This window comes from Pongo abelii, chromosome 16 (assembly GCF_028885655.2).
Source record: "Pongo abelii isolate AG06213 chromosome 16, NHGRI_mPonAbe1-v2.0_pri, whole genome shotgun sequence".
Taxonomy (NCBI): Eukaryota; Metazoa; Chordata; class Mammalia; order Primates; family Hominidae; genus Pongo; species Pongo abelii.
Genome location: NC_072001.2, coordinates 54,314,262 through 54,329,801, shown reverse-complemented (window position 1 = coordinate 54,329,801; position 15,540 = coordinate 54,314,262). Strand labels below are relative to the sequence as shown.

Below are 15,540 nucleotides of genomic sequence, written 5' to 3'. Positions count from 1 at the left end.
AATAATGCAAGGAAAAATAACCAGAAGGCATACAGATTGGAAAGGATGAAGACTGTTTGCAGATATCATGATTGTTTATGTAGAAAATCTGAAGGAATCTATAAAAAGGCTACTAGAACTCTTGAGTATACAGTTATACAGGGTCCTTGAGAGGTGAAGTTATTTCTAATATTGTACAAAGCTATTGCCAGATATGGATCAATTAACATGATACCCTATCTCAGAGAATATGTGCTCATTTTAACAACAGCCCGTTGGAGATATTGCTCAACAGAGGTATTGCCTAAGTGGCAGAGATTTCAGTGATGGGGAAGTTAGCATGTCACAATACCCCACAGTTCATACCCAAATGCTCTGCATTGCCATCAGATTAATTATTCCCTAAAACAGCGGTTCCCAACCTTTTTGGCACCAGGGACTAGTTTTGTGGAAGACAATTTTTCCATAGACCGGGGTGTGGGGAGGGATGTTTTGGGGATGATTCAAATGCATTGCATTTATTGTGAATTTTATTTCTATTATTACATTGTAATATATAACAAAATAATTATACAACTCACCATAATGTAGAATCACTGGGAGCCCTGAGCTTGTTTTCATGCAACTAGACAGTTCCATCTGGGGGTGATGAGAGACAGTGACAGATCATCAGGCATTAGATTCTCAATAGGGTTTGCACTCCTATGAGAATCCAATGCTGCTGCTGATCTGAAGGGAGCTCAGGCAGTAATGTGAGCACTGGAGAGTGGCTGTAAATACAGATGAAGCTTTGCTCAATCATCTGCCGCTCATCTCCTGCTGTATGGCCAAGTTCCTAACAGGTCATGGACCGATATGGGTCCGGGGGCTGGGGACCCCTACCCTAAAACATAAACCTGGAGCTCTTAGCACCTTTCATTTACCCCAGAGGAGTAATAAATATTCAAAATGGTTTCTGCTCTTCCATATTCATATTCCTATTCCATATTCAAGGAACTGTCCGCAGATTATTCTAAGGAAGACAGCAGTGCATGAAAAAGCCTCAAAGTGTTGATCACTGTTGGAAGAAAACTGTAGTGAACAAAAAAAATTTGCTAGATTTCAACCAACCAACAAAAAAAACCTTAGTGAAAACTATGAAATTCAGCTACAGTTGGGAATCAGAAGCCCCAGGGTCCTCAACACTACCAGCAGTAAGCTTGGGTGGCGGCTGCCCATCCAGTGGAACTGGGGGAGTACCGTAGAAGAGGATGTGAAGAGGAGCAGGGGGCCCCTCCACGGTCAGCACTGGCTCTGCCATGGATTCAGTGATATAGGGGTCAAATCATGCCTCTTTGAGGGGTCATGACTCATAATACCTCCCTCACAATAGCACCAAAATCCCATTGCACTGACTCCTCCGGGCCCTCAGTCATCAGGCCATCTGGGTGGAAAGTGGTTCACTCACTTGAGAAGAGCCCTTCTGCCAGGCCCTCTTTGTGAGAAGACGTTTTTTTGTCAGTGTTTTAAATAGGCAATTTGGCACATTATCTGAAGGAGACAAAAGACGAGGGCATTGCCATAGAGTCCAGCCCGCACAGTGCACCAAGTGTAACTGACACCTTCGAAAGGTCTCACATGACCCAGTTTTAGCAGTGCTCAGGGAAACGGTATCTGCTGGTTACTGCAAGGATATCTTTTTCAGGCATTTATTCTAGTCACAAACAGCCTTCTGCATCATCATCTTATTTCCCCTTCCTTTCTTTTCTTTCTTCCTCTTATGTCTTTTATTTTCTTTCTCGGAAAGGCCATATGTGAAATACGGAAATGTTCCTGCTGCCAGGCAGCTGTTGTAATGCGCCCCCCACAGGGGCAGGCATTTAACACTATTCTAGGCCTTTGCTTGAGGCTGTATTTTTACTGTAGTTGGGAAATGCATGATCATTTTATAGCTTTCATTAAGAAAGGGTTGGGGGACATTTTGTCTGCATAGAGTCTGCCTTTGCCCTGTTGTCCACCATAGCGCTGACAAAGCATCCCCTCGTCTTTGTCGGTAAAATTGCCCTGGCTGTGCTTTCGCTGTGATATGTCAGAAATTAAAAACCACCTAATCGTGATTCACCATCGGGAACCTGTGTGTGGCATTTTCTACCCTGCCCTGTCCCAGGGAAGGTCAGGGATACTAGCCGTGCACAGTGACACTATGACACCATATGTGATCTGGACCCCTGGCTGGCTTTGAGTCGGCACATTCTGCCAGAGAAGAAAGGCCAGACTCTGCCTGTGTAACTTGTGCTAGGAGTGGCTCTCTACTGTTTTTCTCTGGTGTCGCCCACTCAAAACAAACAGTTTCATCAGCATTTGAGTTTGGAGTTGTGTGATATCTCGGGGTTGAGGTCAACTCTCATCTTCACAACATGGGGTGAGGGAGGATGTTTTACTTTCAGCAGTATCATTTGTTGCTAAGGCGGGGGAAAGGGGCCAGAGAGTGTCACACAAAACCCAGTCCTGAGACACGAATATGGAGGAGGGCTTTCATTTCTGTTTTTATAAGAATGTGACTTTTAGAGAAGATACTGCAGCATTAACTCTTAAGTGAGAAAATCAGAGGCAGCTGGAAGGAAAGAAACTGCTTGCTTTTGAGGCAATGGAACATCAGACTTCATAGAAGATGCTGGCTGCACAATTGACATTTAGGTCTCTTTCAGTTCTGACTCTTCTCTTCAGATCTAAGTTAGTGTTTCTAAATGAATACAGAACACTTCCACTTAGATTTCCTTTTGGTCTAAAATAAAGTTTCTCCTTCCCCACTTTTGAAAACAACAACAATACTAGCTAACCCCAGTATAGCACTTACAATGTGTCAAGCCCTCTTGTAAGCACTTTATATACATTAACTCATTTAATCTTCCTAATAACATTATGAGGTTAATACTATTATTGTCCCCATTTTGCAAATAAGGAAATTGTGGCACAAAGTGATAACTTGCCCAGGAGCATACAGCTAGTAAACGGAAGAGCTGGGACACAAACCATCTGGCTCCAGCTCTGGCTGTGAGCTATTCCACCATCATTCTTAGCTTTTCTAAGGTCAGAACCTGAGAAGCTTTGATGTGTCAGTCTCCTGGAAGCAACCGTTAGGCTACAGAGCTTAAACTCTGGCTTCAACAGGGTAGTCTTATAATGGCTCCTGGTTGCCTCCTGCATATGTGGAGCTGAACCCCCTGACCTTACTTTGAAGGCCATTACCCTCTAGTCCTACCCCAATCTAGCCAGGGTCCCCACTAGTACCCAGGGGTGGCCTCATAACCTGTGAGCCTAGGCCTTTCTGTTCTCTCCCTGCAGTTAATGCTGCTGCAGTTATCTTCTCTAAAAATCAAATTCTCATAAAAAACAGAAATGAAAGCCTTCCTTCTTATTCGTGTCTTGGGACTGGGCCCCGTTCCCCTGCCTTTCCCACTGCTCCTCTACTTATCTCCAAAGTGCTGATCACTCTTATCTCTCTTGTCCTTTATGGTTAGTTCTACTGCACAATCCATCCTCTGCAAACAGGACCCTCTGCACAGCGTCCTATTTGCTCATCTTCTGCACAGGGAAGTTTGGCTTTTTCTTCTGGCAGTATTGCCTGCTATGAAATATAAAGCAGTCTTCCAACCAGAATAAATAGTTACTGAGTACTTGCTGTTGCATGATATATCTTCTCTTTCAACTGGATTGTAAGCCCTTATATACAGACACAATGTTCTAGTCTTCTCATTCATTCATTCATGCATGCATTCATTAATTCATTCTTCATTCATCAATTATTTATTGGGCCTTAGCTGGGCCCTAGCTAAGAGATGTCATGAATAATAAAATCTATAATACATAGTCCCTGCCTTCATTGACCAACACTATAGTGGAGTATTTAAAACCAGAAACCATATTAGAGTTGTCATAACCCAACTTCTTCTGGCTACAGATGAGGAGGTCAAGGCCTCATCCTGGAGTGACTTGCCCAGGGCCTCAGGGCCAGTAAGGGATAAAGGCAAGAGCTACTAGAACTCCTTTCACCGTTCCCCTCTGCCTTGAAGGCAGGAAATGAGAGGGACAAAATCAACTGTCTCTGACTGGCAGGTTATACTCATTGAACTGTGTGTTCTCAACAATGTCCCGCAGGCCTTTCTGAAAGGCTGGAACCCTCCCAGCCCTCCCAGGAAGACTCAGCCTTGGAGCTCAGGTTGGAGGGTGTCTGAAGCCCTATATTCTCAATCGTTAACTGCACCAGCGCTCAGGGCCCAGGCTTCTTTCCTGTTTGCTCTTGCTCTTCGGCACCTCCAATAACCCTGCTCTCACAACAAGGCCCAAGCCCCTTGAGCACGGAAATTGAGTGTCACTGTGGTTAAGGGCAGGGGTCCAGAAGTCAGAGAAACCTGGATTCAAGTCCTACCTCCTCCACTTATTAGCTTTTGACATTAGACAAGTTATATCCAGTCATTCAACAATGAATTTATTGAGCTCCTTGGCTGTGTGTTCCAGGCACTGAAGGTAGGAACTAAGCAAAACAGACATGGCCAAGCTCTCACATTCTGCTTGGGGAGTCAGCCCATCCGCACAACAGCAAATAATCCCTATGGGGTGATTTCAGGGAGGGATATTTCGATTGATTGCGCTTGGGGAGTCAGACCATTAGCACAACAGCGAATAATCACCAGGGGGTGATTTCAGGGAGGGATCAATATTTTGATTGATCCCACTTGGGAGGTCACACCATTAGCGCAATAGCAAATAATCACCATGGGTCGATTTCAGGGAAAGATCAATATTTTGATTAATTCTACTTGGGAGGTCACACCATTAGCACAATAGCAAATAATCACCATGGGTCGATTTCAGGGAAAGATCAATATTTTGATTGATTCCACTTGGGGAGTCAGATCGTCAGTACAACAACAAATAATCACCATGGGGTGATTTCAGGAAGGGGTCAATATTTCAAAAGAGCAGGGGATGTGACAGAGTAGGTGAGACAGGGGCTAGACACAGAGGCCAAGGATGATCTTGTATACGAGGTGACATCTGAGCTAAGACCTGCTCAGGAAGACAGGGGAAATCAGGAAGAGAGCATTCTGGGCAGTGGGCACAGGCCACTATGCCCTAGTCCCACCCCAATCTACTCTGGGTCCCTAGCAGTACTCGTGCAAAGGTCCTGGGGCAAGGGTGAGCTTGGCCTGTTTGAGAAAGAGAGAAGTATCTTCATCTGGAAAGAATATGGCTAACAAAAGTATTCACGTTCTTGGGTTGTTCTGAGGACTAGATGAGCTGAGTGTGTGGAGACCTTAGTGGAATGTCCGGCAGTAAATGCTGGCTGTGTATTATGGTTCCAAAGGTTGTTGCTAGAGGGCACACCCCACCCTAACTGGGTCCCTAACTCTGTAGAACACAGGCTTTTTTTCCTTTTCTTGGAAACAACACTTGTTCCCTTTTTGTGGAATGCACTCCCACACCTCTCCTACCCCACCCCTGCCTGGCAAACCACGAATGATCCTTTAACTCTCAGTTTAAATGACAGCCCTTCCTTCTCCACAGTCACAGCAATGGCCTGGAGGGTTGCATACCCACGTGAGGACCTGCAGTGCCATCCTGGGAGCTGGCTGCTCATCCAAAAGCTCTGGAAAGGCCTGGGGCCAGCCTCGAACCTCGCCTGGCTGTGTGACCCCACCCTCTGTGTGCGCCAGGCCCTCCCTTCACGTCTGGCCAAAGCTGTTAACCTCCCTGCCCTCCCTCTCTATCACTGTACCTCGGAGCACCTCGTTCTTCCCTTCAAACATATGTCTCATGTTGAGATGGTAGGTGGATATGACTGTTGACTGTGGATGTCGGCCTCTCCACCAAAAATGGAAAGTTCCAGAACAGTGCCTGTGTCTTTTGTAGTTCCCCAATAGCACTCGACATCTGCTGAATAAGTATTTGTTGATGAATGTCCCCACCCTCTCCTGGTGCTCGTCTTGCTGCTCAGTCCCCTCCTCAGTCTCCTTTGTTGACTCATTCCCTTCTACTTGGTCACTTGAGGTTGGAGCTTCTCAGGGCTGAAACCCAGCCCCTCCTCTCCTGCCAGGCTCTCTCCCTAAGTGACTTCACCCCTGCCCACATGCCCAGGTGCTTCAATGACTCCCTGATATATACGTCTCACCCCAGGTCTCTTTTGACTACAGACCTGTTTTCCAAGGCCACTGCCCCACCTCCTCCTGTATACTTTAGGGCATCTGAAATTCAGCACATCCCATGCGGAGTCCACGATTGTCCCTTTAGATCTGAGTTGAGTGCGGGGCTCCCCACCTCAGGCAGGAGCAGCTCACCCATCCATCCAGTCGAGCATGACAGCAACCTCAGGGTCAGTCTTGATGCCTCCCTGACCCCCTAACTCCCTGTATCCACAGTCCACTGGGAACTGCTGGCTTCACCCCTAAATATCACTTATCCCTGTGGGTCTTTCCGCCCCCGCCTGCTGTGCCCCACCTACGGAGGCCGTCTCCCTGCCTCTACTCTGGCTCATTCGCCTGCCGGTTCCAGTGCACTCTCCACGCAGCAGCCACGGCGGCATTTAGAGAGGCAGATCTGATCCCATCACTCTCTCCCACTTGACGGCCCTCTGGGGCTTCGCATGGCCCTCAGAAGGAACCCTGTTCCCCTCAGTGGCCCTGCTGCCTCTGGTCCCTCCTCCCTATCCCTTTCCTGCAAGTGCTGAGCTCTGTCCCAGGGCTCAGGAGTGGGTGAGGAGGGAAAGTGCAGCCTCAGGGCCTCAGCAGGGTGAACAGGACAATGTGGCTCTTGCTCTGCAGCCTGAGCTGGCCCATGAAGTGAGCGATCCCATCGAGCTGGGCTCTTCAGATAGCCTTTGGTGGTTAGTCTCCCACTTCCCCTGGCCTGGGACAATGAACTCCTTGTGGGGGCCTCGGGGACTCAACTTCCACTCTCAGTATGAGTGGAGGCTTCGCGGCCTAATGCTGCTGACCTCCGCAAGCCTTACTCTCTGGGAGATTGCTGTAGAGAAGGGTGTCTTTGCTGCAGTTCCTATGAGATCTCCCAGAAACCAAGGATTAGGGTCACCCTCCAGTGACAAACAGAATCCAACACCTTCTCCCTTCTCTGCTGCTGTCCTCTGCTCCAGCCTCTTCCCTTCCCTCCTATAGCCTCTCAGCATAGCTGTCGAGCCATTCTCTCATCCATATGTCAGGCATAGCACTGTTCCACTTCACATCCTCCCCATTTTTCTCTGAGTACAAATCACAGTTCTTAAAATGCCCAGGGCTGACCTGATTTGGCCTGGTTACCTCTCTGATCTCAACTAGACTGGGTTAGCCACTCATCCCTTCTGTCCAGCTGCCCTGGCTTCCTTGCTGATCCTTAAACTGTCCAGGTACCCTGGTGGCTTACACGCTCTGCCCAGAGCCCTCTGCCCCAGAAACCCTGAGACCCTCTTTTACCTCCTCTTGGTGTTTGCTCAACGGTCCCTTCTAAGGGAGGTCTTACGTGGCCTCCCAATCTAAATGTACCACCTCTAACCCCACATAAATTTCCTACCCCTTTCTATGATATTTTTTCTCCTTAGCATTTATCACCATGGAACAGACCATATATTCTATTTATTTATCTTATTTACTATCCATGTCTCCCAGCTAGGATGTAAGCCTCATGAAGGTGGAGGAGGGGGGCTTATTCTGAATCTCCAGCATCTAGAACGGTACCTGCCACACAAATATGTGCTCCATAAACGAATGCACTTTTTCTTTTCTGCACTCCCTGGGTTGCAGGCTGCATGAGAAGCACGTCCTCAAGGCCAGGGATCTGTCTCAAGCCTTTTTGAAAACCACCCCTTTCCTACGTGCCCCACACCCAGCTCTAGCAGGGTGCCCTCCTGCCCCTGAGCCTGCCCTCATCATGCGCATTGCCGAGGCCTCAGGACTGAATCACATTTTTGGAGTCTTCCCAGGATAAGCCAATAGGCATCATTATTCTACAGCGATGCTCATGTATAATTATAATTATTATCCTATATGAACGATCCATTGCTGCTCTGTAATTCCAATGGTAATTACTGGCCTTCTGAGGATTGAGCTGGCTTGGACGGTGTGTGCCCGTTTTCTCTGAAGCTGCCCTCTGGAACACAAGCAGGTAGGCACTGCCAAGTGGCAGAGGTGCTTGACAATTTTTCCCTCTCCACTGGCCCTTACTTCAGTTGCTAATGAGAATAAGAGTGGAGGTGACCGAAGGAGTAATTGCTGTCTGGAAGAATTTTCTACCATTTCTTCTCGTCCAGGGCCAGTCCAAGTGAGTTTGGGTAGCAGAGCCAAGAGGTTGAAAATAAGCGGTGCAGTGGAGTCTCTGGCTGAAAACAACCTCCCTCCGCCCTCAGCAGTGGCTTTGATGGGTGGCTGAGAGCCAGGCCTTCGTAGGAGCCTCCTGAGTAGTTTCTTACCCTCTGTCTTTCAGCTCCCACCACAGCATGTGCCAGCTTTCTTCAGGTGGATCTGCCCTGGCCCCAGCTCCCCAGGACTGGTGCTCAGAGCCCTTCAGAATCTTCTCCTTTGTGCCCAGCCTCCTGCCAGGCCCTGCACCAGCCCCTGCTTCTTACTGCTCCCTGGGCACATCTGATGCCTTGGTGCTTCTGGGCCTTTGCTCCAGTGGTGATGGCCTGCTCATAACAGGGCAAAGGAAGCTCCTCTGAGATGCCAGCCATATCTTCATAGTTATCTTGTAGCCCCTGAAGAGGAGATCCTTTGACCTGAGTGCCGGCCTCAGGGAGGCCAGGATGCTGCCTTTCCACTCAAGCAGTTTGAGCTATTCCTCTAGCCAAGAAACGTCTTACCAGGGGCCAACATCAGTTCATTGATTTTCAACCAAACACAGATTTGCTGGGCAGGAGGAGGCAATAGAGGGCAAGGCAGGAGCTGAGCCTCGAAAGAGCATGCGCCAGCACCAGCTGTCACACGGCCCACAGAGTGCCCCTCCCAGGGCTGTGGGCTCCTGCTCCTCCCACCTCCCGTCTGCAGCAGAAGGGTGGGAATCAGTTCCCAGGAGACGGCTTCTCCAGTTTGAAATAAACATCTGTCAAGGTGGGACCAAGAAGAATACCCTTGGTATCCCAGAACACAATGGCTTCTAGGTAAGAGTTAAACTGGCCTTAAACTGTGCAGAGATGAAACACCTTACCCCTGCTGCACACAGCTTTAGTCAACCCAAATGCAATCATAGAGATAAATAACAGGGAAATTAATTAGAAGAGTTGCCAAAAATACCCATTTTTCCTCTTTTTCCATTTGCTCCTTTTTCTCCTTTTGGGCCCTGAGGACCAGGCTGTCCATCCGATCCATTGTGTCCTGGCAACCCGCCAGCTCCCGGAGGTCCTGCATCAAAACACAGAAACAGGGACATTAACCAAAAAAAAAAAAAATAAATAAAAATCTTCACTGAAGTTACTGTCATTTCCTTTACCAGTGAAACTGAGCAGACATCAATTCCTTTTCCACATCCTTTCCCACTTCTTCCCTTCCTTCTCTGGCTGTAGCAGTGCCAAGTAGGGGGATGGTGATGGCAGAGCCTCAGGTGAGGAGCACAAAGAAGGAGACACACAGCCAGGACTGCCTCCAGGCTCTTGCCCTCCCTGCATCTGTCCCATCAGGGAGATCCTAGGGGTCTGGCCACCCACAGCCTCCCCTTGAACTAGAAAATCCATGGGCTCTTACCTGGTGGTCCAGAAGGTCCTACAACAGAAAAAAAATTTAGTTGAGAAACCATGGGTGGAAGAAAGAGAAACCAGCACCAAACCCAGAAAACAAAGAGCACCCCCCCACCTTCAAATCTCCTAATTATCTACTGACCCTAAGCAATGGATTCGACACTTTGTATTTAGAACTCGTTATATTTGGCCAAAAGACCCTTTAAAGCAATTCAACAAAGACCCATTTGCCAATCAAACCACTTTTGCTTGTTTCAATGAACCAAGATTAATTTCTGAGCTGTCCTCACTGTAGATTCATAAATTAGTCATCTCTCAAGCAGTCAACCTAATAAACGGAGGGCCAGTAACAATGCTGGTGGCCATGAGTGCAGCCCTAGTACAGGGGGTTAGCAAATGATGGTGCTGTCATTGTGGGGCTAAGATTTGGCTGTCCCAGGAGTTCTCCAAGTGCTCTAATCTAGCTAGCTTGTCTCATCTGAGCCACTGGGGGGAGTCGGGAGTGAAAGCTGGCTGGCTAGATTTCTCTTTTGTTACATGAAATAGCCTGAGGAAAATTGAGAGCCCAGATCAGGTAACAAATACCTTCCTTAGCATGTAATTACCCAAGGATCTAAGGGGTTCAGATGAATTTTGCTCCCACAAATAGGGGTGTCTTATTGTCGACTATTCTGTTTGAGTACTTAGACAAGCTAATGAGGTTGTAACATGAGCACTTGAGTTCCTTTTGTTTCTTTTCTTTTTTTTTTTTGGAGACAGAGTCTCGCTCTGTCACCCAGACTGGAGTGCAGTGGCACCATCTTGGCTCACTGCAAGCTCTGCCTCCTGGGTTCACGCCATTCTCCTGCCTCAGCCTCCTGAGTAGCTGGGACTACAGGCACCCGCCACCACGCCCGGCTAATTTTTTTTTTTTTTTTTTTTTTGTATTTTTAGTAGAGACAGGGTTTCACTGTGTTAGCCAAGTTGGCCTCGATCTCCTGACTTCGTGATCTCCCGCCTCTTTAGACCACATATAATGATTACCAATATTGGAATGGTGAGGTCTTTCCATAAATCTAAGCCTGTGACCATTCACAAAACAAGCATTGCTAAGCAGTTACTGTGTGCATCAAACTCCACCAAGAAATCTTGGTGCCTGTATCTGTTGTGTTCACAGTCTACGTGGGAAAGATGGACTCTTTGAAACCATAATGCAGTATGAGAGAGCTACAGTGAAGTCTCCACTCCCATACCCCTGACAAGCGGTACTGGGGAAGCGTGGGCATGCAGTGGTCTGAGAAGGCATCTCAAGAAGATGATCCTGGAGCCACGACATTGAAGAAACGGGGCTTAAGATGGCAGCAGATGAGGTCTGGCATTCCATGAAGGGGCCACCAGGAGTAAAGGTACAGAGGTGGGGACTTATAAGATTCAGGGTCAGAGGAAGTTAGAGGACTGGCCAAGTGTGTAGAGATGAGGCTGAAGAAGGACCTGGGTATGGTGGGTGGCAGAAGTGCTTGAATGTCAAGCCAGGAGGTGTAGATGGTATCTGTGAGGCAGGAGGGAGCCATGGGAGGTTCTTAGGCAGGGGGATGATGCTGTGAAAGCAGTGTGGGTTTGATAGCCTCTTCGTAGTTGGAAGATGGATAGAACTAGGTGCAACAGGACGAGAGAGACAGTGACACAGAGACAGGAAGAGAGACATGGAGGATGGGCATTGCAGAAAAAAAAACCCTAGGGGATCTTTGTAGCTGTCAACTCGGTGACAAGCTTGTGGATAAATGAGCTGACTGTAGAATTGTAGAGAAAGCTAGACATTCAAGAGGTATTTCAGCAGAATGAGCAAGAATCCACATCTGATTGGGTAGGAGGCAAAGGAGGAGGACTTTCAGATAACAAGGGGCCTGCAATACAGATGGATAGAGGCTATTTTGACAGGCGTGGGGACTTTTGGGAGAAATAGGTGTTTGAAGATATGCTTTCAATACATAACAGTCCTACTCTGGGCAAAAATGGCTGGCTAAAATGGTACCACATTCTCTAGGGTCAGTACAGCCTGTGTCTCCATGACGTTACCACCAGATGGCGCACACGTACTGGGAAGGGGGTGATGTGGCCAGTTAACAGAGGTCAGAGGAAATCAATTAATCATCGTTCCCGACGACAGAGGGAGCCAAATTTGGATATAGAGATTGGTGGAAGGAGTAATTTGACTGTAAGACACAAGATTTGCCTGTACACAGTAGGTTTCAAGAGTTCTCACGACAGTCTGATAACCATGTCCATGCATCAGTACTGTTGGTGAGAGCTCCCGGCTGAAGCTGTATATTCCGGACACGTTAGCCGTGGCCAAGGCTCTCACTATGGTGATTAGATTAGGGTGTCCTGCAAGAGTTCCACTGACGCCCTATGGATAGAGTTCCTCTCATATGAATCCATAGAATCGCCTGCAATGCCTAGTAAATGCAGATACCCAGGCCCCATCTGGGGTTCCTAATTCAGTTTGGATTTAGAGTGAGGCCCAATAATCTGCATTTTTATCCAAGCATCATAGATGACTGGAATGCAGGTGGTCATGGGCCCTCTGATGTGCTGTGAAAATTTTCTGGGAAAAGAATCAGTCGCCATCAGCAGATCCTTAGAGGGGTTCTTGACCCTAAAAAGTTCCAGAGCTGCTAGTCTTAAGGTAAGAGTAAAAAGTCTAGGCTAGAATTGGGGATGGAAGAGCGGGAGGGCCACACCCCACCTGGGGAGAGGCAAGTGAGAGAAGAGGCACCAGGAAACAGAGTTGTCAGAAGACACGTGGAGGAGGAAATCCAGCAGGTCTAATGCCCCACAGCTAGATGAGGAGAGAATTTCAGAAGAGAAAGGAAGACAGCCCCAGAGAGCTCAGCAGCTACAAAGCAGCACATAAAATGTGCTGAGGCATAGGGAGCTATGGTGATGGCGGGATGCCCTCCTGTCCTCTCAGAATGCCAGCCCGGCTCTCCAGGGGCCTGACATCTGGAAGAGCTCCCACATGTGTCAAATAATGTCAAATGCCATGATGTGTGCCAACTGGGTATTTAGAAAACTGTTTCTCAGCTCCTGACCCTTCTCCCTTTCTTGAATAGCACATCCTCAAGGAATATGTGCAGACATTCATGATCATGCTAATAGTGCATGCAGGGCTGGTGTCCTGGGCCTGCCACCCATGCAGGTGCATAGGGTTTCACCTCACAAGGGGGCTTCAGGTGTGGGCTTAATGCTCTGCGGTCGCCATCTAGAAATTCCCAGTGATCTCGTCTTTGAATCTGTGTTTTGTAAGTGAAGTCCAATGGGTCAATAAAGTATGCACAGAGGGCTTAGTGGGGTCCCAACTCCCACCACCTTCCTAGGAACTGCCACCTGCTCCCTTGCCCCATGATATGTCCTCTGTACTCCTTGCCCCATCAGTACTTTCTGCCACCTTCCACTCTGGTAGGGGCTGGGGCACAAGTGCAGGAAAGGTGGGGCTGAGTGGTGCCCTGCGTACCTGAGTCATAGGGCAGGACCCCTGGTGCCTGTGAGGGTCTGTACTTGCCCCATAAGTATTCTATGCTTCACGGAGTATGACATTAGGTAGCAGATAAAAACTCATACCAAAACAGGTCAAGACTGCGGAAGAAAGAAGAAAGCCTTTTTCCTGCTTCTTTTGGACAAGAAACCCTGCATTTTCATTTTGCACTGGGCCCTGCAAATTATGTAGTTCATGCTAACTGTACCCATCCCACACTCCTAACCAGAATCGATTAAAATTGGGTGGATGCTTGACAAGAGCTGAGCCACTTAGATTTTTTTTTTCCCTTGAAATCTAAAATTGGCTGACAATGCCCCTAGTTATGTAAACTTGAGGTCTGTATGGCCATGAACACCAAAAACAAATCAGTCTGCAGAGAGAAGTGCCAGTTCCAGTCAATTAGTGCTGGCTTTCTGGAATAGCAGAAAAGAATGCTATGAGGCTGTGCTCAGCAGCATTGATCCATGATTGATATTTGCCTAGGTATAGAATGAGAGACTAGTGACACGTATCATAACTGGGTTAGGGTCACTTGGCTGCAAGGAGAATGTGTAGTGCTTCTGCCCCAATACGCAGTTCAGTAACATGATGATTTAGATATTTTCTAACAGATACACATGAAGAGGATGCAGTGAGTGAAGAATAACCCAATAACATGGCTTCTTCAAGACACCTGCTCTCCCAGAAGATATGCTTCTGGGTTCCCAAGGAAATCTGGGCTCCAGAGTAAGATGCATTCAGAAAAGCATGTGTTGTTTGACAGACTCTGCACTAGCAAAATAACTAATTACTGTAGCTAGGGGATTACCCTCACAATCCACCTGAGATGTTAAAGGTTGCACAGAATCACATAGCATCTGTCCTGACTGCCATAGCAGCAACAGCTGAGCAAGGAAGAGGAACGGGAGCCAGGTTACCTGGCCACAGCTGGACTAGCCTCAAGTCATGAGTGCCTGATTTTTCAAAGATGAATCCAGTGGAAAGCTAAACCCTGTTCCCAGTCCCCAAGCCCAGGTTCTGCTCTGGCACATCTTCCTGCCAGGCATCTTCTTAGGGCTCGAGACCAATGCTCTGTGTCCACCCTCTGAAGCTACCCAGTTCATTCCTGGGTCCTGTCACTCACCCTCCTGCTCACTACCCTGCCCCCAATCCAGGCCTTGTGGTCTATCCCAAAGGATCCTCTCACTTTGCAACTTGTACTTTTCACATCTAATTTTAATTGAAGAAATTTCTGTGCAAAAGGAGGCCCAATTTCAAGCTGGCATGAAAGGAGACGGTGCTGTCTTTTGAAAAGCACTTCGAAGTGCTAAAGAAAAACCTACTCAACCCACTTCCAGCGCGGATGTCATTCCCCACTCTCTGCCAATCTCTCCTAAGTGGTCTCAATAGCTCCGTCCCGTGCATTCACTGTACAGCCTGGCTCTCAGGTCTATCACTATTAAAAAAATAAAAAAGGAAGAGGCTTTTCCTGTGCCTCTCAACAGGCTTTTGTGCCTGTAATTCCATCCATCCATTTCTCTAGCACTCATTACTGTTGCATGTAACTCTGAAAAAGGACTTCAAGACATGGAAGAAAGATGCTTAAGCTACAAGAGTTTCAGAATAAAGGACCAAGCTGTTCTGAAGATCTTTAATTTTCAGTGAGGGCCGGAATATGACTTGAGTTATTCAATTAACATTTCCCAAGAAGCCACAGGATTACAGTTTTTCTCTCTGAGGCCAAAATAAGTGAAAGACAGTCAGACTTGGATTTGGGGTTCCTGAGGGGAGTTTCTTTCTTACCATCTTACCTCCATTCACATACTCATATATCCACAGGTTTATTCACTCAGCAAACTCACATTGCACTCCTAATGCAAGGCAGGTAATGAGAGGGAGGTGGGGGAAATATTGTGGAAAAAGGCTAGGCTTCCTACAATCTGATGCAAACTGTGCAGGGTTTCTTAACCCTGAGAAGCTCTAGCCCAGCCTCCCCAGAGACTGGGACCATCAACTGAGAGATCCAGCAAAAGCTTCAGGTGGCTTCAAGGTCTCATGGTAATGTTTTAGAGTCAGAGGGGACTGCTCTAGCACTCCACAACATATAGTTTGGGCCACCACACCTGGCCAATCTGGCCGATAAGTACTTCTGATAAAAGAACTGTATCAATTAGCAAGATCTCTTCCCTTCCTTTTTTTCCCCTTTTAAAAACTAATGGGAATAAGAAAAACATCTATGGCTCTGGTTCAAGGTACCACACGTTTCTAATTACCCAAGTCCTAGTTATTTTCCATGGCTATATTTCTATGGCAATACTGAAAATATTATTTTTTATAATCATATTACAATGGGTTTTTAGCTCATTAA

The 15,540-nt window shown here is 47.5% G+C and overlaps 1 protein-coding gene across 2 annotated transcripts in view; it reads right to left on the bottom strand.

Annotated features, from left to right (window-relative positions):
• The window catches only part of GLDN (gliomedin), a 66,343-nt gene that overhangs the window by 15,085 nt on the left and 35,718 nt on the right, over positions 1 to 15,540 (bottom strand). For both annotated transcript variants that reach the window (XM_009249830.4, XM_063716150.1), the window contains exons 3-4: positions 9,684 to 9,701; positions 9,237 to 9,344 (exon numbers count right to left, since the gene is read on the bottom strand). In XM_009249830.4, the coding sequence (XP_009248105.3) occupies positions 9,237 to 9,344; positions 9,684 to 9,701 (126 nt within the window). The remainder of the gene's footprint in view (positions 1 to 9,236; positions 9,345 to 9,683; positions 9,702 to 15,540) is intronic.